Source organism: Mustelus asterias, chromosome 19 (assembly GCF_964213995.1).
Source record: "Mustelus asterias chromosome 19, sMusAst1.hap1.1, whole genome shotgun sequence".
Classification (NCBI taxonomy): domain Eukaryota; kingdom Metazoa; phylum Chordata; class Chondrichthyes; order Carcharhiniformes; family Triakidae; genus Mustelus; species Mustelus asterias.
This window is the reverse complement of record NC_135819.1, coordinates 13,641,254-13,664,704: the sequence shown is the minus strand read 5'-3', so window position 1 is coordinate 13,664,704 and position 23,451 is coordinate 13,641,254. Positions and strand designations below refer to the sequence as shown.

General features: G+C 48.3%; 1 protein-coding gene across 1 annotated transcript in view; it reads right to left on the bottom strand.

The window, feature by feature from the left end:
• The window catches only part of rtbdn (retbindin), a 74,643-nt gene that overhangs the window by 29,474 nt on the left and 21,718 nt on the right, over positions 1–23,451 (bottom strand). The window contains exon 2 of the mRNA XM_078235083.1: positions 22,218–22,370. Coding sequence (XP_078091209.1) covers positions 22,218–22,350 — 133 coding nt within the window. The 5' untranslated portion in view covers positions 22,351–22,370. The remainder of the gene's footprint in view (positions 1–22,217; positions 22,371–23,451) is intronic.

Here is a 23,451-nt window from a genome sequence, read left to right as displayed (position 1 = left end):
GCTGCTTTTCCCCGAGGCAGCGGGAAGTGTAGACGGAGTCAATGGATGGGAGGCTGGTTTGTTTGATGGATTGGGCTACATTCATGACCTTTTGTAGTTCCTTGTGGTCTCGGGCAGAGCAGGAGCCCATACCGAGCTGTGACACAACCAGAAAACTTACCATACTTTATTTAGGCTTCCGCACGGAGCAGCAACTGGAAAATTGGGGCAAATTTAACCGTTTGAGAGTGCTGCTTTGAACGGGGTTACAGGACTGAAGCCAGCCGAGAAACTCAGGTCACTGGGGCAGTTGAGAAGGAGACGATTGGAATCTGTTCACAGTGCCCACGTTTGTACATAATTCGCTGTGAACTCATTGAACACTGCTTCCAGCTCCCCGAGTTTACAGCACTGTCTTTTCACTATTATTATTTTTAATTACAGTCATTACCAAACCAAATAATCAAATAAATGTCAGCATCTCTCCCTTCAGATCTCCTTTGCTCCTTTCTGCCACCATTTCCTGCTGGTGTTTTAAAAAAAAAGCCTTTTGAATGTTCGCTAAACCAGAACTTTATGAATATTTTAAGAAGGCTGTTTCTCTGTCTCCTCAAAGAGGGTTCAGAGTCCAACTTCCTCTCATTAAAGGCACGGTGGCACAGTGGTTAGCACTGCTGTGTCACAGCGCCAGGGACCTGGGTTCGATTCTGGCCTTGGGTCACTGTCTGTGTGGAGTTTGCATGTTGTCCATGTGTCTGCGTGGGTTTCCTCCGGGTGCTCTGATTTCATCCCACAGTACAATGATGTGTTGGTTAGGTGTATTGGCCATGCTAAATTGTCTCTTAGTGTCCCAAGATGTGCTGTTTAGGTGGATTGGCCATGCTCAATTGTCCCTTAGTGTCCAAAGATGTGCTGTTTAGGTGGATTGGCCATGCTAAATTGTCCCTTAGTGTCCAAAGATGTGCAGGTTAGGTGGATTGGCCATGCTAAATTGTCCCTTAGTGTCCCAAAATTTGTAGGTTAAGTGGATTGGCCATGCTAAATTGCCCCTTAGTGTCCAAAGATGTGCAGGTTAGGTGGATTGGCCATGCTAAATTGCCCCTTAGTGTCCAAAGATGTGCAGGTTAGGTGGATTGGCCATGCTAAATTGCCCCTTAGTGTCTGAAGATGTGCATGTTAGGGGGATTAGTGGGATAAATACGTGGGGTTATGGGAATAGGGCTGAGTAAAGGTGCTCGCTTGGAGAGCCGGTGCAGACTCAATGGGCCGAATGGCCTCCTTCTGCACTGTCGAAACTCTGGGATTCTAGGTGCAGAACAGAACACCCTTCTTCCCCAATTTTGCACCCAGTATTCGCACTCCCAACTGAAGGTTACATTCAGAGTTAAACTTGCTGTAATCGGCCCCAATAGTGTGCCTCCCTCCAGTGTCAAAGTATACCCCAGTGTGCGCCAGTGTGCTATTTGTGCCCTCGAAGGACATTTGGCATCAAATTCTTCTAAACATTCAGTTGTGAAAAAAAAGATCTGATGGCGTTTTAACGTTATGTTGTTAACTTCTGTTGATTGGGTTGTGAATGTAGCCCAATCCATCACGTAAACCAGCCTCCCATCCATTGACTGTGTCTACACTTCCTGCTGCCTCGGAAAAGCAGCCAGCATTATTAAGGACCCCGGACCTTCTCTCTTCCACCAGGAAAAAGATATCGAAGTCTGAGTGTGGCGACTAGGGGATGTAACTTCATTGTATTGTTAATGTAAGCCTACTTGTGACACTAATAAATAAACTTGTAGTCTCTGCTTAAATCCTGGTTTTGGAGAGTGAGAGTGAAGCTCTTTCCTCTGTTACTACAGGCGGAGGCTGGTGATCAGCCGGTCATGGATGTGACAGTTAAGGTTTAATTTTGCAGAAGAATAGAAAGTCCGTCGCACGCATTGCTCTGCTCACCCCAGAGGGAACTTCACTGGGCTTCAGCAAGATTGCGAGTCAAATCGGCTGTGATAGGGAGTATGCTGGGAGGGAAACAGGAGCCTTGCTTTATTCTGCTCAGTGACAGCGGCAGCGCTGAGCCCCCGAGAATACCTCTTCATCGTCTGATCCACACGACGAAGCTTCTCGTTATAAATAAAATGCTGCCAAGCGAGATCCCAACACTTCTCTCTGAGAAGATGTCTGTAACAGTGTGGCGCGCTTCGGGTGTCGTTAAAAGGCTTTAGACTTTTGTCAGGAACAAAAAAAGTATTGACAACAAGAAACTATGTACGAGCAGTTGTAGCCCATGGCTGTCTAGAGCAGCGCTCCAGCCTTTACATGTTGACTACATGGCTGCCAGATGCATTCTAACCAAGGGAGGACTTCACACTCTGGGGTGATCACTTGCTGTCGGTTTCCACTGGTTCCTCAACCCAGCTGATACTCTCGTGTTGTGCTATCTGAAAGAGACAGACATCACAACCACGACAATGTCCGCAGAACCCTGTGGTTAGAATCATAGAATCCCTACAGTGCAGAAGGAGGCCATTTGGCCCATCGAGTCTGCACTGACAACAATCCCACCCAAGCCTGCTGATCCTAACCTGACACTAAGGGACGGGATTTTTTGGCTCGCCCCAAAAGTGGAAAGGTTGGGGCTCACCCCAAACCGGAAAATCCCGCCCGAGGTCAACAGAGCTTTTCATGATCCACTGCGCACCTCCCCCCCCCGACCCCCCTGCGTGCTACGATTCCCGTGGAGAGCGGGACAGGAAAATTCCAGTCTAAGGGGCAATTTTTTAGCATAGCCAACCAACCTAATCTGTACATCTTTGGAGTGTGGGTGGAAATCGGAGCACCTGGAGGAAACCCATGCAGACATGGAGAGAAAATGCAAAACAAATCCATGGAACTCAATCTTTCTGTAAGCCTTCAGTGTGTTTTAACTGCAGCACTGCTGCCTCACAGCGCCACGGACCGGGTTCAATTCCAGCCTTGGGTCACTGTCTGTGTGGAGTTTGCACGTTCTCCCCGTGTCTGTGTGGGTTTCCTCCCACACTCCAAAGATGTGCAGGTTAGGTAGATTGGCATGTTAAATTGCCCCTTAATGTCCAAAGATATGCAGGTTAGAGGGATTGGCCATGCTAAATTGCCCCTTAGTGTCCAAAGATGTGCAGGTTAGGGGGATTGGCCATGATAAATTGCCCCTTAGTGTCCAAAGATGTGTAGTTAAGGTGGATTGGCCATGCTAAATTACCCCTTCGTGTCAAAAGACGTGCAGATTAGGTGGATTGGCCATGCTAAATTGCCCCTTAGTGTCCCAAGATGTGTCGGTTTGGTGGATTGGCCATGGTAAATGTGTGGGGTTACGGGGATAGGGCATCGGGGGGTGGGCCTGGCTAAGATACTCTTTCGGAGAATCGGTGCAGCTTCGATGGGTTGGATCGCCTCATTCTGCACTGTATGGATTCTACGCTTCTTCAAGCTTGGAAGATGTCACGTTAAAACCCCTGACCCCGTTTCTCACACAAGTGCAAATGAAGAGAAAGGCTTGGAGGCAGATATGACATTACCTCCTGCCTTCCCCCCCCCCCCCCTAACTTCCTCCCCCCACGTCAACCCAGATCAGCAGTATCACAGTATTGTTAACCGGCTGAAGTCAGGGAGTTCAGGTGTAAATGGAAGAATATCCTCAATCTGAAAGATTCCAGATTTCCAGCATCCACAGTATTTTGCTTTTATCATCAACGCGGTCGGTGCAGATCAGCCCACTTTTAAACGGGTTAATTACACCGCAAGTTGTCACCGCCATGAGAAATCGATTGTCCACCCTGATGTGCTTGGCAGAGCGAACATGCCGAGTGGAGTTCTGGTCACATCATCATAACATTGAGTTTTCTGTTACGGTTGGGTTGGGTTGCTGCGTGTCCTCCGTTATTGTCTGAGTTTGGCAGCAGCCTGTACCACGAGCCAGATTTTTTGGGATAATTTCTCTCAGTTCAGCTTCAGTGGGTTTTATTTCCCCCCAGAGTGAGTCATAAAATTCTCCCTCTCTCTCTCTCTGCATTCAGTTCTCAAGCATTGCAATTGGCGAATCTTTCTCCTCCACTCAAGGTCAGAAAGCACAAATGAATGGATATGATTTGGGCTCTTTGCATTTACAATTCTCACCGCAGTGAACTGTCACTGTGCTATATGTCCCTCACACGGGAATGAGAGACAAAACTGCCTGCTTTTATGTGACAAAACAGCTAGACCATGCCAAAACCTGGGAACAAGGCTGCTAATACGGCATAGCTTTTTCTTTTATTCATTCCTGGGACATGGGCGTCGCTGGCTGGGCCAGCATTTATTGCCCATCCCGAGTTGCCCAAAGACAGTTGAGAGTCAACCACATTGCTGCGGCTCTGGAGTCACATGTAGGCCAGACCAGGTCAGGACAGCAGATTTCCTTCCCTAAAGCACATTAGTGAGCCAGATGGGTTTTTTCGACAATCGACAACGGGTGATTGCCTGTGTGGGATTTGCACGTTCTCCCCGTGTCTGCGTGGGTTTCCTCCGGGTGCTCCGGCTTTCTCCCACAGTCCAAAGTCATAGAAGCCCTATAGTGCGGAAAGAGGCCATTTGGCCCATCGAGTCTGCACCGATCACAATCCCACCCCGGCCCCACCCCCTACATATTTACCCGCTAATCCCTTTAACCTACGCATCTCAGGACACTAAGGGGCAATTTAGCATGGCCAATCAACCTAACCCACACATCTTTGGACTGTGGGAGGAAACCGGAGCACCCGGAGGAAACCCACGCAGACACGAGAAGAATGTGCAAACTCCACACAGACAGTGACCCAAGCTGGGAATCGAACCCAGGTCCCTGGAGCTGTGAAGCAGCAGTGCTAATCACTGTGCTACTGTGCCGCCCCAGTTGTGTGGGTGAGGTGAATTGGCCAGGCTAAATTGCCCCTCTGTCAGGGGGACCTGAAGAGTAAATGTGTGAGGTTACGGCGATAGGGTCTGGCTGGGATTGTTGTGGGTGCTGACTCAATGGGCTGAATGGCCTCCTTCTGCACTGCAGAGATTTTCTGCTGTCCCAACTTTGAAAAGGAATAATTCCTTGGTTACCAATAGATTCTTAATTCCAGATTTTTAAAATTGAATTCAAATTCCACTATCTGCCGTGGGGGGATTTGAACACGGATCCCCAGAACGTGAGCTAAATTGGGCGACTAACAGTCTAGCGATAATACCACGAGGCCATCGGTCTTTGTGTGGACATTACGGGAAAAGAAGCAACAAAGGACATTTTTAAAAAAACCTGCAGTGACCAACTTAGATCATCTAAATGTGCTTTCTGGCCAATGACGTACTTTGCAGTGTAGGAGATATCGCAGTCAATCAAAAACATGAGAGGAGATTTTTAAAATCTTCATTCATGGAATATCGGCATCGTTGACTGGGCCAGTATTTATTACCCATCCCTAATTACCCCTGGACTGAGCGGCTTGCTCGGTCATTTCAGAGGGCATTTATGAGTCAACCACATTGCTGTGGCTCTGGAGTCACATGTAGGCCAGACCGGGTAAGGACAGCAGATTTCCTTCCCTGAAGGGACATTAGTGAACCAGATGGGTTTATATGACAATAAATGCATGGTCTTCATTCCAAATTCCACCACAGTGGGATTCAAACCCAGGTCCCCAGAGCATTACCTTAGGTTTTTGGATTACCAGCCCAGTGACAATACCACTAAAAAAAGTTATAGTTTATTTATTTGTCACAAGTAGGTTTACACTAACACTGCAATGGAGTTACTGTGAAAATCCCCTCGTCGCCACACTCTGGCGCCTGTTCGGGTACACTGAGGGAGAATTTAGCACGGCCAATGCACCTAACCAGCATGTCTTTGGACACCAAGGGATAATTTAGCATGGCTAATGCACCTAACTAGCATGTCTTTGGACACTAAGGGAGAATTTAGCACGGCCAATGAACCTAACCAGCACGCCTTTGGATTCTAAGGGAGAATTTAGTATGGCCAATGCACCTAACCAGCACGTCTTTGGACATCAAGGGATAATTTAGCACGGCTAATGCACCTAACCAGCATGTCTTCGGACACTAAGGGAGAATTTAGCACGGCCAATGCACCTAACCAGCACGTCTTTGGACACCAAGGGATAATTTAGCATGGCCAATGCACCTAACCAGCATGTCTTTGGACACTAAGGGAGAATTTAGCAGGACCAATACACCTAACCCCCAGCATGTCTTTCAGACTATGGGAGCACCTGAAGGAAATCCACGCAGACCAAGGGAGAATGTGCAAATTCCGCACAGACAGTGACCCGGGAATCGAACCCCAGGCCCCTGAAGCTGTGAGGCAGCAGTGCTGACCACTGTGCCACCATGCCACCCCTACATCACCACCTCCACTCTTGGTGAGAATATGACAACAATGTGACTGACTCTTAACCGACCTCTGACATAGCCTAGCGAGCTACTCGATTCAAGGGCAATTAGGGAGGGGCAGCAAACGCTGACCTTTCCAGTGATGTTCACATCCTAGGAAAGAATAACAGTAAAGGGGAAAAAAATGTATGCACAGGAAGCTGCAGGAACAGCAATGTGTTAGTGACCAGATCATTATTTTTTCTTTAAAAGGTGTTGGTTGAGGAATTAGCTTTGCCCAAGACACAAGGGATAACTCTCCTGCCCTTCTTTGAACCAGGCTCAAAGAGCTGATCAGGCTCTGCAGGCTCGAGGGGCCGAATGGCCTACTACACTTGTATTTGCTATGTATCAACAGGATTTTATATGACTGTGATGACTTCAGGCAGGCAGCTGAGGTTGTTGGCCTGCTAGAGTTTGAACTCCCTGATTGAATCCTAGGGTAGCACACTGGTTAGCACTGCTGCTTCACAGCGCCAGGGACCCGGGTTCAATTCCCAGCTTGGGTCACTGTCTGCGTGGAGTTTGCACGTTTTCCCCGTGTCTGCGTGGGTTTCCTCCGGGTGCTCCAGTTTCCTCCCACATTCTGAAAAGACGTGCTGGTTAGGGTGCATTGACCCGAACAGGCGCTGGAGTGTGGCGACTGGGGGAATTTCACAGTAACTTCATTGCAATGTTAATGTAAGCCTTACTTGTGACTAACAAATAAACCAGAAAAATATGTCTCTGATTGAGTCCTAAACAAAAGAAAAGAAATCCCGGATGGAATCCTAATTGATGGCCTCATGTTTCCTATTTATAGCAGGTGTGTCAGTCTCTCTGCCTGCTGAAGCAGTAAGCATTCGGTTGTGTCGTATGTCCTGTAAATAAAGGAACTATTGGTGGCGGGACTTTCGCCTCCGTGGATTTATTACAATGACCATCTGAGGAGACGGACAGGCCTCAAGTTACTGTCTCAACGAAAAAACTGCACCTCAGACCATGCAGCACTCCTGGGTGACTGTGTGGAGTTTGCATGTTCTCCACATGTCTGCGTGGGTTTCCTCCAGGTGCTCCGATTTCCTCCCACAGTCCAAAGATGTGTAGATTAGGTGCTAAATTGCCCCTTAGTGTCAGGGGAGTTAGCAGGGTAAATGCGTGGGCTGATGGGGGTAGGGCCTGGGTGGGATTGTTGTTGGTGCAGCCTCGAAGGGCTGAATGGCCTCCTTCTGCACTGTAGAGATTCTATGATTCTATGGGAGTGTCAACTAAAGTTTATTTATTAGTGTCACAAGTAGGCTTACATTAACACTGCAATGAAGTTACTGTGAAAACCCTCTAGTCACCACTTGTGTATCTGAAATGGCGCTACTCCGGCGCCTGTTTGGGTACACTGAGGGAGAATTTAGCACCTAACCAACGCATCTTTTGGACTGTGGGAGGAAACCGGAGCACCCATAGGAAACCCACGCAGACACGGGGAGAATGTACAAACTCCACATTAACAATGACCCAAGCCAGGAATCGAACCCAGGTCCCTGGCGCTGTGAGGCAGCAGCACTAACCACTGTGCCACCATGCACAGGCGCTGGAGTGTGGCTCCTATGGGATTTTCACAGTAACTTCATTGCAGTGTAAATGTAAGACTACTTGTGCCACGGTGCCGCCCACAGATTTATGTGCCCTGATCTCTGCAGCGGGATCTGACTTTCTAACATAGCGTGGGTTGCGAATCCCTTAACGGTGAAACATGAGGAATCATAACTGGAGGGGACAGGGTAGGTGGGTCAGCTATACGTTCCCTATTGGTATTTCCACATACCTACAACAGCTAGTGTCAATGACTTCCCTTACAATCGCAGACTCAAACTGCACTAAATCTTGCTGTCAACTGGCACAAGTGGCTTCAATATTTGACACCAAGGTCTGTTTAACCTTGTGAGCGGCAGGTCGCGATTTCCTTTGTGTATTTGTTTCTCAGACACCGAGGGCCCCTCAATCTCGACATCACTAATCTCAAGCTTTAAACCTTTCGCCCGCTAATCTCTGGTTAAAGCACCTACACTCAGAACGGCAAATCCCTGTTTATGTGAATTACACGATCGTGTATCGCATTCCTCCGGGACTGGAGGATTTAATATCTGCTGCAACTCAGCAGTGTTTTTTGTCTCAGCCATTTTCTCTACATGGAATCTTACAGCACAGAAGGAGGCCATTCACTCCATCGTGCCTGTGCTGGCACTTTGAAGGAGCTATTGGATTAGTCCCACTCTCCTGCTTTCTCCCCATAGCCCTGGCAATTCTCCATCCCGTTTGAAAATTACCATTGAATCTGCTTCCACTGCCCTTCCAGACAGCATGTCAGAATTCTCCAGCCATTCAGGCCAGCGGGAGTCTCCGGTCCTGCTGGCAGTACCCATGGATTTCCTGTGGACGAAGGGTGACGTCAATGGGAATTCCCCTTGACAGCAGCGGGAGCAGAGAATCATAGAAGCCTACAGTACAGAAGGAGGCCTTTTGGCCCATCGAGTCTGCACTGACCACAATCCCATCCATGCCCTATCTTCGTAAGCCCACGTATTTATCCTAGTTAGTCCCCTGACACTAAGGGGTAATTTAGCATGGCCAATCCACCTAACCCGCACATCTTTGGACACTAAGGGGTAATTTAGCATGGCCAATCCACCTAACCCGCACATCTTTGGACACTAAGGGGTAATTTAGCATGGCCAATCCACCTAACCCGCACATCTTTGGGCACTAAGGGGTAATTTAGCATGGCCAATCCATCTAACCTGCACATCTTTGGACTGTGGGAGGAAACCGGAGCACGCACCAACCGATTGTTGTCAATGCAGGCTCAATGGGCCAAATGGCCTCCTTCCGCACTGCAGGGATTCTATGATCTGGCAATGCATTGCTCCCTTGGTACTGCACTGGGTGTCGTTGCATTTGTCAACTCAAGTCTCTGGAGTGGAACCTGAACTCACAACTTCTGACATAAGAGGTAGGAGTGCGATCCACCGGGGTCACGGCTAACTTACTGTTCCGAAAGAAAGAACAACTTGTGCCGTGATTCCTGACGTTATATTGGACCTCCTCCTCACCCAATAGTTACACAAAGGCATTTTCAGCATGGAAGCCAGGACCCAACACCAATTGGAACTCCACACCTTACCTGCTTGTCAATAACTCCCTCCAGATCAAGGTTTTCCTTGTCTGAACGTAGTGTGTATGGGAATGTAGTACTTATATAACTGGTTGAATAATTCTGGACCAATAATCCAAAACTGGGGATTCAAATCCCTCCAGGGCAGGTTGAGAATTATAGAGACATAGAATCCCTACAGTACAGAAGGAGGCCATTCGGCCCATCGAGCCGGCACCGACAACAATCCCACCCAGGCCCTATTTACGCTGCTAATCCCCCTGATGCCAAGGGGTAATTTATCACGGCCAATCCACTTAACCCACACATCATCGGAGTGTGGGAGGAAACCGGAGCACCCGGAGGAAACCCACGCAGATACAAGGAGTACATGGGGCGGCACGGTAGCACAGTGGTTAGCACTTCTGCCTCACAGCTCCAGGGCCCTGGGTTCGATTCCCTGCTTGGGTCACTGTCTGTGTGGAGTTTGCACGTTCTCCCCGTGTCTGCGTGGGTTTCCTCCGGGTGCTCCGGTTTCCTCCCACAGTCCAAAGGTGTGCGGGTTAGGTTGATTGGCCGTGCTAAAATTGCTCCTTAGTGTCCTGAGATGCGTAGGTTAGAAGGATCAGTGGGTAAATATGTAGGGATATGGGTGTGGGGCCTGGGTGGGATTGTGGTCGGGGCAGACCCGATGGGCCAAATGGCCTCTTTCTGCACTGTGGGGTTTCTATGATTCGATGACTCAAGAACAGCTTCTTCCCTGCTGCTGTCAGACTTTTGAATGGACTTATCTTGCATTAAGTTGATCTTTCTCTACACCCTAGCTATGACTGTAACACTACATTCTGCACTCTCTCGTTTTCTTCTCTATGAACGGTATGCTTTGTCTGTATAGCGCGCAAGAAACAATACTTTTCACTGTATCCCAATACATGTGACAATAATAAATCAAGTCAAAATCACCCGGAGGAAACCCACGCAGACACGGGGAGAACGGGCAAACTCTACACAGACGGTGACCCGAGGCCGGAATCGAACCCGGGTCCCTGGCGCTGTGAGGCAGCAGCACTAACCGCTGTGCCACCCTAACAAATAATGCGCCACCACCTGCTGGCGAGATACATGTGGCAGGGAGGCTGGAGAATCTCACCCCACATTCCTTCTCTACTCCAGACTGATCATTGGTAGGCTATTTGTCTGTCTGAGGGAGCAGGGCAAACTACAACCAAAGTCAACCTTCTCCTCGCCCATTATTGATACATTCGCACTCTCCGGTAACAATCAATGAATAGCGGTTAGAAGAAAGAAACTCGATGGGTGGCACAGTGGTCAGCACTGCTGCCTCACAGCGCCAGGGACCAGTGTTCGATTCCCGGCTTGGGCCACTGTCTGTGCGGAGTTTGCAGGTTCTCCCCGTGGTCTGCGTGGGTTTCTTCCGGATGCTCTGGTTTCCTTCCACACTCCATAGATGTGTGGGTTAGGTGGATTGGCCAGGCTAAATTGCCCCTTAGTGTCAGGGGGAACTAGCAGGATAAATACGTGGGTTTATGGGGATAGGGCCTGGGTGGGGTTGTTGCCGGTGCAGACTCGATGGGCCAAATGGCCTCCTGCTGCACTGTAGGGATTCTATGAATGTTAATAGATAGCCAAGTACATCCACTGTCTCGCGCTCCACCTCTTTCAACACACTAGGATGGAGCTCATGTGATCCGTGGGATTGCTCAACCTTCAACTCTGTGGTGTCCCTGTTTTGAAAAGGAATCATTTCTTGGCATATGGTGAATTCTGCCATCTCTGGAAGGAACTGAGTGCCTGGCTAGGTCGGTCAAACCACACTGATTTGGGACTGGAGTCACATGTAGGTCAGATCAGGGGAATCTCTTCAAGTTTTCTTCCCTCATGGACGTGAGTGAACATGTTGGGTTCTGTGGCCTTTTAAAAAATTTCTGCCCTTCTGTTCTTCCCCGTCTCTTCCACCACCCCCCTCTCCAACTATATCATTCATTACAATTCAATCCCTCTTGAGCTCTGAAGAAGGCATGTGGACTTGATGTTGCCAGACCTGCTGAGTTTATCCAGCATCTTCTGTTTTTATTTCAGGTTTCCAGCATCCGCTGTGTTTTGCTTTTATATTTATTTCTAGATCTTGCTTTAACTGGATTATAATTATTTGAGATGGCACAGTGGTTAGCACTGCTGCCTCACAGCGCCAGGGACCCAGGTTCAATTCCCACCTTGGGTGACTGTCTGTGTGGAGTTTGCAAGTTCATTTATTATTTATTAGTGTCACAAGTAGGCTTACATTGACACTGCAATGAAGTCACTGTGAAAATCCCCTAGTCGCCACATTCCAGCGCCTGTTCGGGTACACTGAGGGAGAATTTAGCATGGCCAATGCACCCTAACCAGCACATCTTTGGAGTGTGGGAGGAGACTGGAGCGCCCGGAGGAAACCCACGCAGACACGGGGAGAATGTGCCGACTTCGCACAGACAGTGACCCAAACCACAAATCGAACACGGGTTCCTGTGAGGCAGCAGTGTTAAGCACTGAGCCGCCGGGCTGCCCCATGTTCTCCCGTGTCTGCGTGGGTTTCCTCCGGGTGCTCCGGTTTCCTCCCACACTCCGATGATGTGTGGGTTAGATGGATTGGCCATGAGAAATTGCCCCTTAGTGTCAGGGGGATTAGCAACGTAAATAGGGCCTGGGTGGGATTGCTGTTGGTGTAGGCTCGATGGGTCGAATGGCCTCCTTCTGTACTGTAGGGATTCTATGTTCCTATAATTCTCAACCTGCCCTGGTGGGATTTGAATCCCCAGTTTTGGATTATTGGTCCTGAATTATTCAACCAGTTATATAAGTACTACATTCCCATACACACTACGTTCAGACAAGGAAAACCTTGATCTGGAGGGAGTTATTGACAAGCAGGTAAGGTGTGGAGTTCCAATTGGTGTTGGTTCCTGGCTTCCATGCTGAAAATGCCTTTGTGTAACTATTGGGTGAGGAGAAGGTCCAATATAACGTCAGGAATCACGGCACAAGTTGTTCTTTCTTTCGGAACAGTAAGTTAGCCGTGACCCCGGTGGATCGCACTCCTACCTCTTATGTCAGAAGTTGTGAGTTCAGGTTCCACTCCAGAGACTTGAGTTGACAAGTGCAATGACACCCAGTGCAGTACCAAGGGAGCAATGCATTGCCAGATCATAGAATCCCTGCAGTGCGGAAGGAGGCCATTTGGCCCATTGAGCCTGCATTGACAACAATCCCACCCAGGGCCTGTCCCCGTAACCTCACTTATTTACCCTGCTAATCCCCTTGACACCAAGGAACAATTTAGCATGGCCAATCCATCTAACCCGCACATCTTTGGAGTGTGGGAGGAAACCGGAGCACCCGGAAGAAACCCACGTAGACACGGGGAGAATATGTAGACTCTGCACAGACAGTGACCCAAGCCAGGAATTGAACCCGGCGCTGTGTGGCAGCAGTGCTAACCCACTGTGCCACCAATACACCTAACCAGCACGTCTTTCGGACTGTGGGAGGAAGCCCACGCAGACAGGGGAGAACGTGCAGACTCTGCACAGAGAGTGACCCAAGTTGGGAATTGAATCCGGTGCTGTGTGACAGCTGTGCTAACCACTCTGCCACTGTGTCACCACTGCACCCTAACCAGCATGTCTTTCGGACTGTGGGAGGAAACTGGAGCACCCGGAGGAAACCCACGTAGACATGGGGAGAACGTGCAGACTCCACACAGACAGTGACCCAAGGCCGGGAATCGACCTGGAGTCCCCGGCGCTGTGAGGCAGCAGAGCTAACCACTGTACCAGGTTTAGCACGGCCAATCCACCTAACCAGCACGTTTTTTGGAGTGTGGGAAGAAACTGGAACACCCGGAGGAAACCCACGCAGACACGGGGAGAACGTGCAGACTCCGATGTTAACGTAAGCACCCGGTGCAGTGCGGCAGCAGTGCTCACAACCGTGCCACCCCTTTGGAATTGAAAGATGGATAATGAGTACGGCCTGTGGGATCTTGCTGTGCGCAACCTACGCATCCCAGGACACTAAGGGGCAATTTAACATGGCCAATCAACCTAACCTGCACATCTTTGGACTGTGGGAGGAAACCGGAGCACCCGGAGGAAACCCACGCAGACACGAGGAGAATGTGCAAACTCCACACAGACAGTGACCCGAGCCGGGAATCTTCCTGGGATGCGTAGGTTAGAGGGATTCGCGGGTAAAATATGTAGGGGTAGGGCCTGGGTGGGATTGTGGTCGGTGCAGACTCGATGGGCTGAATGGCCTCCTTCTGCACTGTAGGGTTTCTATGATTCTATGAAAGGGGCTGCTGCATTTCCTAGATTAGAACTGTGCTCCAAAAGCACCTAATTGGCCGTAAAGCGCTTTGAGATGTCCTGAGGTTGCGAAAGACACAAGTCTTTTTCCGACAAGCAAGAAGAGTGTGTTACAGAGTGGATTAGAAGTAGATTAGGCTGACAGGACCTGATAACCAGTGTCCACTGGAAACCTGAAGCAGTGTTTTCTTTGGAGAATCAGCCATGCTTGCTAAGCATTTTCAGCGCACACAGCTTTTATTTCTACTATTAGGCACCGTTAAAACTCAAAATGCTTTACATTTCCTCTACTGCCAGCATTAAGGAAAAGCTCCCCACCTTGCGAGTTGAGTTAAGTACATCAAAAGGACAAAAGCCGGAAAAAAAAACCTTTAAGCATGGGTCATCTGTAAATAATTCATATCCAGCAATGAGTTACAGGACTGAAATTGAATCAAACCCTTCTGATGAGGTTATAAGCTAAAGGGAGTTAAGCTTGAACAGTTCCTGTACATCAGCAGGATGTGGCCATTGATTTTGCGATTCGAAATGCACTGCCAGCAATTTTTAAATTCTTTTTATGTCGTGCAGCCTCACTGCAAAATAGATTTTCTTCAAAATCAATAAGTAATCAGCGTACAAGATATGGCAGAGGGCGGGTAAAGGTGAGAGGCGTGATCTGAAGATGCGTCGCCAGATCACGGATTTTCACATTGCAGTGTTAATGTAAGCCTACTCGCGACACTAATAAATAAGCTTTAGGTGGGGAGAGGGCACCGTGTGCAGGTGTAAAATCTGTCGGTTTTACAAGGTGGAGACCAGAGAACGAAGGCAATCAAAGCAAGTAGTGGTCGGTCATTGCTTTAAACAAGGTGCTCAAAGGGGCAGCACGGTGGCACAGTGGTTAGCGCTGTTGCCTCACAGCAGCAAGGAACCTGGTTTCCTCCTACAGTCCGAAAGACGTGCTGGTTAGGTGGATTGGCCATGTTAGATTTGGCGCAGTGGTTAGCGCTGCTGCCTCACAGCGCCAGGGACCTGGGTTTGATTCCCAGCCTTGGGTCACTGTCTGTGCGGAGTCTGCACATTCTCCCTGCATCTGCGTGGGTTTCCTCCGGGGGCTCCGGTTTCTTCCCACAGTCCAAAAGACTGGTTTGGTACACTGACCATGCTAAATTTGGCACAGCGATTAGCACTGCTGCCTCACAGCGCAAGAGACCCGGGTTCGATTCCCAGCCTTGGGTCACTGTCTGTGCAGAGTCTGCACATTCTCCCTGCGTCTGCGTGGGTTTCCTCCCACAGTCTGAAAGACGTGCCAATTAGGTGCATTGGCTGTGCTAAGTTCCCCCTCAGTGTACCCAAACAGGCTCCGGAGTGTGGCGACTTGGGGATTTTCACAGTAACTTCATTGCAGTGTTAAAGAACAAAGAAAATGACAGCACAGGAACAGGCCCTTCGGCCCTCCAAGCCTGCACTGATCATACTGCCCGACTGATGGTAGTGTAAGCCTATTTGTCACGCTAATAGTTATTTATTTGTATCACAAGTAGGCTTATATTAACACTGCAATGAAGTTACTGTGAAACTCCCCTAATCGCGACACTTCAATAAAATAAATAAAAATCGTGAGGGTTTTTGATAGATGGGGTGGTACCTTGCTGCATGAGGGTTATAAAGTAGGAGGCAAAGTGCTCCAAAGGTGTTATATAAATGCAACCTGTCTTTAACTGTCTACTCTGTGGGTGACTCCAGTACAAGAAATCAGCTTACACCAGTTAATGGGCTCAGCTAATGGCCTCCCTCCCCAACATTCAGTTCTTCCGGCAGGAGACAAGGTCATCAAAAAGCACAAGGTTTAAGTAAAAATAGTTCCTTAATTCCAGTTATTTAACACCACTCACGCCAGGTAATGCTCCGATTACAGCCTCCTGTAATTCAGATGATGCGATTATTTTGTGGTAATGATGTCAACGTAACTTCCTTAATACCAAATACACTGCAGCCTCTAGATCCCAGTGTAGGTTCCCTTGCAAGCCAAAAGAGTGAGTACGCAACTTCAAGTTCGCTCTCTCTCTCTGTGGTGCTCTCGATATTTTCTTCATAGGTGCTTGGCAGTATTTACCCCAGTTTCTTTTCTCTCATCCTCACTTCCCCCGACCACAGATGGTTTGGGTAGGATTGGGATTCACAGGCAACCTTTGAGCACATAATAGGCTGGGATGGAGGCCGTACTGTATGCTTTGGACCAGACCCTTAAACCAAAGGCCCTCTCAAATAGGCCGAGAGGACCTTGTTCGAAGAAGAGCAGGGGAGTTATCGCCGGGGTGGCACGGTGGCACAGTGGTTAGTACTGCTGCCTCACAGCGCCAGGGACCCGGGTTCGATTCCCGGCTTGGGTCACTGTCTGTGCGGAGTCTGCACGTTCTCCCCGTGTCTGCGTGGGTTTCCTCCAGGTGCTCCGGTTTCTTCCCACAGTCCAAAGATGTGTAGGTTCGGTGGATTGGCCATGCTAAATTGCCTCTTAGTGGCGGGGGAACAAGCTAGGGTAAATGCATGGGGTTAGGGGGATAGGGCCTGGGTGGGATTGTGGTCAGTGCAGTCTCAATGGGCTGAATGGCTCCTTCTGTACTGTAGGATCCCATGATTCTATCACTATCCTCGCCAGTGTTTATCCTTCAACCAACATCTTTAAAAAAACCCCAGACGTTCTGGTCATTTATTTGCTATTTGTGCACTTGATTGGCTGCCACGTTTCCTTCATTACCATAGTAACAACATTTTCAAAGGATTTCATTTCATAGAAACCACTCTGGGATGTCCTGAGGTTGCAAAAGGCGCTTTTTAGTTGCAAGTCCTTTTGTCTTTACCACATTTCTCTTTCGAGAATCTCTTGCCAATTCTGCTGAGGTTTTGAGCCACACAGACAGGTAAGGATCTCAACTGAATCCCTTAGGTGGCACAGTGGTTAGCACTGCTGCCTCACAGTGCCAAGGATCCGGGTTCGATTCCGGCCTTGGGTCGCTGTCTGTGTGGAGTCTGCACGTTCTCCCCGTGTCTGCGTGGGTTTCCTCCGGGTGCTCCGGTTTCCTCCCACAGTCCAAAGATATGCAGTTTAGGAGGATTGCCCATAGTAAATTGCCCCTTAGTGTCCAAAGATGTGCTGGTTAGGGGATTAGCTGGGCTAAATGGTGACTGGGCGAAGGTGAGAAGGGGATGGGTGTGGGCAGAATGCTCCTTTGAAGAGTTGGTACATACTTGATGGGCTGAATGACCTCCTTCTGCACTGTAGGGATTCTATGATTCTTATCTGATCTTAACAGGGCTAACGAAGCAATGCAAAATGTCTCAGGTGTTCCTTGGAATATAAAGCAAAATGAACCAGTGAGGCTTTTTACAATTTGTTCATGGGATGTGGGCGTCGCCCATCCATGAAGCCTTTTAAGAGCCAACCACATCGCTTGGATCTGGAGTCACATGTCTGCCAGATCAAGTAGGGGCGGCAGATTTCCTTCCCCAAAGGGACATTAGTGAACCAGATGGGTTTTTACGACAATGATTTCATGTTCATCAGTAGATTCTTAATTCCAGATTTTTTATTGAATTCAAATTTCACCATCTGCCGTGGTGGGATTCGAACGCAGGTTCTGAAAGCATTACCCTGGGTCGCTGGGTTACTAGTCCAGTGACAATACCACTACGCCCACGCCTCCCCTCTCTGAACATTGATTACAGAATCACAGAATGGTTACAGGACAGAAGGAGGCCATTCGGCCCATCATGTCTTCCGTTGCTCTCTGAAGGACCAATTCGCCTCGTGCCGCTCCCCAGCCTTCTCTCCATAGCCTTGCACATTCTGCCCTTTCAGATAATAACCCAAATCCCTCTATAATGCCTCGATTAACCTGCCTCCATCGCACTCTCAGGCAGTGCGTTCCACCTCCCGTGTATGTCTGGGTGCATCTGTGTGTGTTTGTGTGTGTGTTTGTGTATCTGCGCGTGTGCACGTCTGTGTGTAAGCGTGTCTGTGTGTCTCTGTGTGCTCATCTGTGTGTGTGTATTTGTGTGCACGCCTGTGTGTGTGTGTGTGTGAGTGTGCGTGTGTGTATCTATGTCTGTGTGTTTGTCTGTATCTATGCGTGTGCGTATCTATCTACTGTCTGTGTATCTGTGTGTGTGTTTGTGTGTCTGTGTATGTCTGTGTATCTGTGCGTGTGCGGGTCTGTGTGTGTATCTGCGTGTGCACATCTATGTGTGTGTACCTGTGTCTGTGTGTATGCATGTTTGTGTGTCTGTGCATATCTGTGTGTCTGTATTAGGACTGTAAAGGTCAGTGGAAACCGCCTCCGTATGGAAGAAGATAGAAATCTGGGAAATAAATCTAAAACTGACTGGTAAACTCTTTGTACCCAATAACTTTGATTCTTGCACTTAACCATTGTCCATGCAAACAAATTATGCAAGTTTGAATATGCCAATTTATCCAATCAAAATTTTAAAATAAGTTTATTTATTAGTGTCACAAGTAGGCTTACATTAACACTGCAAAGCTTTGGCCGCAGTCTCTAATCAACTGCACCCTGAATTGACCAATTGATTGAATTTGCTTCAAACTAGTAAGAATTTGGTTGTACAAAGAGCTATTCCTCAGCTGAAGGATAAATAACCCCGCCATTAAAGGTTTGCTGGCAGGAACTGATTGATGTTAAGGGGACAGGTGAGGATCTTCAACGCAGCGCCAGATCCAAACAGATGCCGGTCAGCACAATGTCACACAGGGAGGGGGAACGAAAGGTCGTCTCCATAATGCAGGAAAATTGAAATCTCTGCAAATTGACCGGTTGTAATGGCTTCATCTGCTGCCAGGAAAGGAGGTAAACTGCCACAGAATCTAGTGAAGATGAGGTTAACATTGGTGTACTCGGCACTTTCCTCCATTGAGTTAAGATTCTGCTTACACTTTATAGATTTGGCCTGGACAGAAACCAAAATGGTGAAATGTGGAGAAAGTGTTTCAACAACATCCATGAGGAGAACTTGTTTTTTTTTTACATTTATTTATTAGTGTCACAAGTTGGCTTACGTAGAAACATAGAAGATAGGCGCAGGAGGAGGCCATTCGGCCCTTCGAGCCTGCTCTGTCATTCATCACGATCATGGCTGATCATCCAACTCAATAGCCTAATCCTGCTTTCTCACCATAACCTTTGATCCCATTCACCCCAAGTGCTATATCCAGCATACATTCTTGAATACATTCAATGTTTTGGCATCAATTACTTCCTGCGGTAATGAATTCCACAGGCTCACCACTCTTTGGGTGAAGAAATGTCTCCTCACCTCCGTCCTAAATGGTCTACCCCGAATCCTCAGACTGTGACCCCTGGTTCTGGACTCCCCCACCATCGGGAACATCCTCCCTGCATCCACCCTGTCCATTCCTGTTAGAATTTTATAAGTCTCTATGAGATCCCCCCCTCATTCAACAGATCTCCAGCGAAAATGATCCTAATCTCGTCAATCTCTCCTCATACACCAGTCACATTACATTACATTAACACAACAATGAAATTACTGTGAAAATCCCCTAGCCGCCACACTCCGGTGCCTGTTCGGGTACACTGAGAGAGAATTTAGCATGGCCAATGCACCTAACCCACACATCTTTCGGACTGTGAGGGGAAACCGGAGCACCCGGAGGAAACCCACGCAGACACGGGGAGAATGTGCAGACTCCGCACAAGCCGGGAATCGAACACGGGTCCCTGGCGCTGTGAGGCAGCAACATTTGCCTGAAGCTCATTATGTTCACTGTATTCTGGCTCGGAGTCCCTTTTAACATAGCCAATTCTGACGCACCTATCTCGAAACATCGAGAGATCGATTGACATGGTGGTGAGAGCAGACGGTCGTGGAGTCAGGGTGTTCAAAAACGAGGGCAACACAGGAATCTCCAAACTTTATCCATCCTGTGTTTCGGAGTATTGGAATTTTAAACACTAGGAGGACAAAGTGTGAAAGGGATGTGGGAAAGTCACATGCACAATTCTACTCGATCGCAGTTGGTGATGCTTACCCTTTTAAAGAAAAACAACTTTCAGTCGCAGCTTTCACAACCCCAGGACATTCTTTACAGCCAATGGAATACTTTCAGCATGGTCAAAGTTGCAACTTGCGAAACATAGCTGCCATTTTATATACAGCAAGACTCCACCAACAGCAATGTGACAATGACCCGATAATCTTTTATTAATATTGCCTGAGAGACAAATATTGGCCCAGACACCAGGGGTAATGGTGCCTTGGGAATTTTTGGGGATAGATGGGGCATCAGTTTAATATCTCATCCAAAGAATTCTCATCCCTTTGGATTCACTGACTAGATTTCAACAATAAAGGTCTTTTCATAGAATCCCTACAGTGCAGGAGGAGGCCATTTGGCCCATTGAGTCTGCACCAACCACAATCCCACCCAGCCGCTATCCCCATAACCCCATGTATTTACCCTAGCAAGTCCCCCTGACACTAAGGGGCAATTTAGCATGGTCAATCCAGCAACCCGCACATCTTCGGACTGTGGGAGGAAACCGGAGCACCCGGAGGAAACCCACATGGACACGGGGAGAATGTGCAAACTCCCCACAGACAGTGACCCAAGACAGGAAGCCAACCCAGGACCTGGCGTTGTGAGGCAGCAGTGCCAACCTCTGTGCCACCGTGCCACCCCAAATAAAGAATAAACAATAAAGAAAAATGAAGACATATGTAGGAGTAGATATCATTTGAAGGAAATAATCCAATTGTTGTTGAATCCTTGGACATAAAACCAGTTCCGGGCAGAAGGGTTTAACTCTCCATGTCATCAATGCCTCATAGTATTAAGATTAATGTCTTAGAACAAGTAATCAACAGGGATAATTCTTCAGCCAGACAGTAAAAGCAGATGGCTTCCTCGTGTTAATGACAAGCATTTCCTGCTCCTTTGCTATGTGAGAAGACGCTACAAGGGTGACCATTTTCGAATAGGTTTCTCTCACGCACAGACATTGTTCATCACTGGCTGTGTCCTCCAGACATGAGTCATAGCTTTAGCTGATGGACATGAGGTGGAAATGTCGGTGTTGGACTGGGTGGGCACAGTAAGAAGTCTCACAACACCAGGTTAAAGTCCAACAGGTTTATTTGGAATCACGAGCTTTCGGAGCGTTGCTTCTTCATCAGGTGAGTGGAGAGGTAGAGAAGTGTCTTTGTCTATATATGCCGTGTTTGTGAACCTACCTCTCCACTCACCTGATGAAGGAGCAGTGCTCCGAAAGCTCGTGATTCCAAATAAACCTGTTGGACTTCAACCTGGTGTTGTGAGACTTCTCACTTAGTTGATGGTGAACACTTCACAAGACAATTGAATATTTTCTGCTGGAAAATGCACCTAGCTTCGGACCTTAGATGGGGTGGCACGGTGGCGCAGTGGTTATCACTGCTGCCTCACAGCGCCAGAGACCCGGGTTCGATTCCGACCTCGGGTCATTGTCTGTGCAGAGTTTGCACTTTCTCACCGTGTCTATGTGGGTGTCCTCCGGGTGCTCCGGTTTCCCCCCACAGACCTAAGATGTGCAGATTAGGTTGACTGGCTATGCTAAATTGACCCTAGTGTCAGGGGGATTAGGAGGGTAAATATGTGGGGTTACAGGGATAGGGCCTATTCCTATAGACTCGAAACATTGGCTCTATTCTCTCTCCACAGATGCTGTCAGACCTGCTGAGATTTTCCAGCATTTTTCTGTTTTTGTTTCAGAATCCAGCATCCGCAGTTTTTTTGCTTTTTTTCAGGAAAAATGTCTTTATCCAGAGAGTGGTGAGAATGTGGCGCTTGGTACCACAGAGAGTGGTGAGAATGTGGCGCTTGGTACCACAGAGAGTGGTGAGAATGTGGCGCTTGGTACCACAGAGAGTGGTGAGAATGTGGCGCTTGGTACCACAGAGAGTGGTGAGAATGTGGCGCTTGGTACCACAGAGAGTGGTGAGAATGTGGCGCTTGGTACCACAGAGAGTGGTGAGAATGTGGCGCTTGGTACCACAGAGAGTGGTGAGGGCAAACGCATGGATGCATTAAAAGAGAAAATAATGGAGGGAGGAGGCAGAGAGAAATAGAAGGTTTTGCTGATGGGTCTTAATGAAGATAGAGTCAGAGTTTTACAGCACAAAAAGAGGCCCTTCGGCCCATTGTGTCTGCGCCAGCCACCAAGCACCTGGATAGGTGGGCAAAGCCTCCTGTGGCACATGAACACTGACATGGACCAGTTGATCCAAATGGTCTGTTTGCGTTCAGTATGTAGCATGCAAACACTTACTCTTCAAATATAATGGACAGTCGTGGAGCTCCGGCTCGGGGCTTGGGACAGCTTTGTGGCTCCCAGTTGCTGGACATGTTGCCTCCAGGCGTCGAACAGTCCCACACAACAAAAGGACAGCAACCAGCAGCATTTTGGCACCTTGTGTGGACCCTGAAAGAGAAAGAGGAGGGAAATTAGAAACGTCTTAAAAATTAAATTGCACGCCAGCCACTGGAGCGTCACTATGCGGGAAGGTAAATGGGGTACTGTGGAGGGTTGCTCCCCAGAAGTCAAGTGGGTTTGATCCTTGGGTTCTGATTCTTCCCATTGGAGCAGAAATGAGCGAGTGTTCCAAATCCTACAGATTATAGAACAGCAGGAAGTTTGTTCCCTGCAGATGACGATGCATCACGCACCGTGTGACGGATTAGTTATGTGGCTTCATTAACTACGGCTTTGTTCTGAGGAGCCGGAACACTATTTTTCAAATTTCTTTTAATTTCAAGTGTTTGATCTCTGGGACAGGGTCATTGGGCAAGAAGAAAGATTGGCGTTCTTCACAGTTTCGGGACGTTAATGGAGCTCGTTTGAAGTGTAGCCACCATTGTAATATCAGCACCCCCCTTACGCACAGCAAGATTCCACAAGCAGCAATGTGATAATGGCCAGATAATCAGTTTTTAGTGATCTTAATGAAGGGGTAACTATGAGCCTGGACACTAGGGAGAACAACGTTCTCTTCTTTAGAGAATACTGCCATATACATGTACATGACATGCAAGTTTGGGGCCACAGTTTATTATCTCATCCAAAAGACAGCATCTCCAACAGTGCAGCACTCCCTGATTGGAGTGTCAGCCTAGATTTTGTGCTTAAACCTTTGGAGTGGGGTTTGACCTTCTGACTCAGAGGCAAGAATTATGATCTAAGCACACACCTCCCTTATTTTTTGAACTGGTCCAAAGCTTCTGCGCATTTTCCCTGCTACCTACATCCCTGCCCCATTAGCCTTCAGAAGAGCTAAAGTTTCACGTACGAAATGCTCCGGTTTCCTCCCATAGTCCAAAGACGTGTAGGTTAGGTGGATTGGTCATGCTAAATTGCCCCTTAGTGTCCAAAGATGTGCAGGTTAGGTGGATTATGGGAATTGGGTGTGCAGGTTAGGTGGATTGGCCATGCTAAATTGCCCCTTAGTGTCCAAAGATGTGCAGGTTAGGTGGATTGGCCATGCTAAATTGCCCCTTAGTGTCCA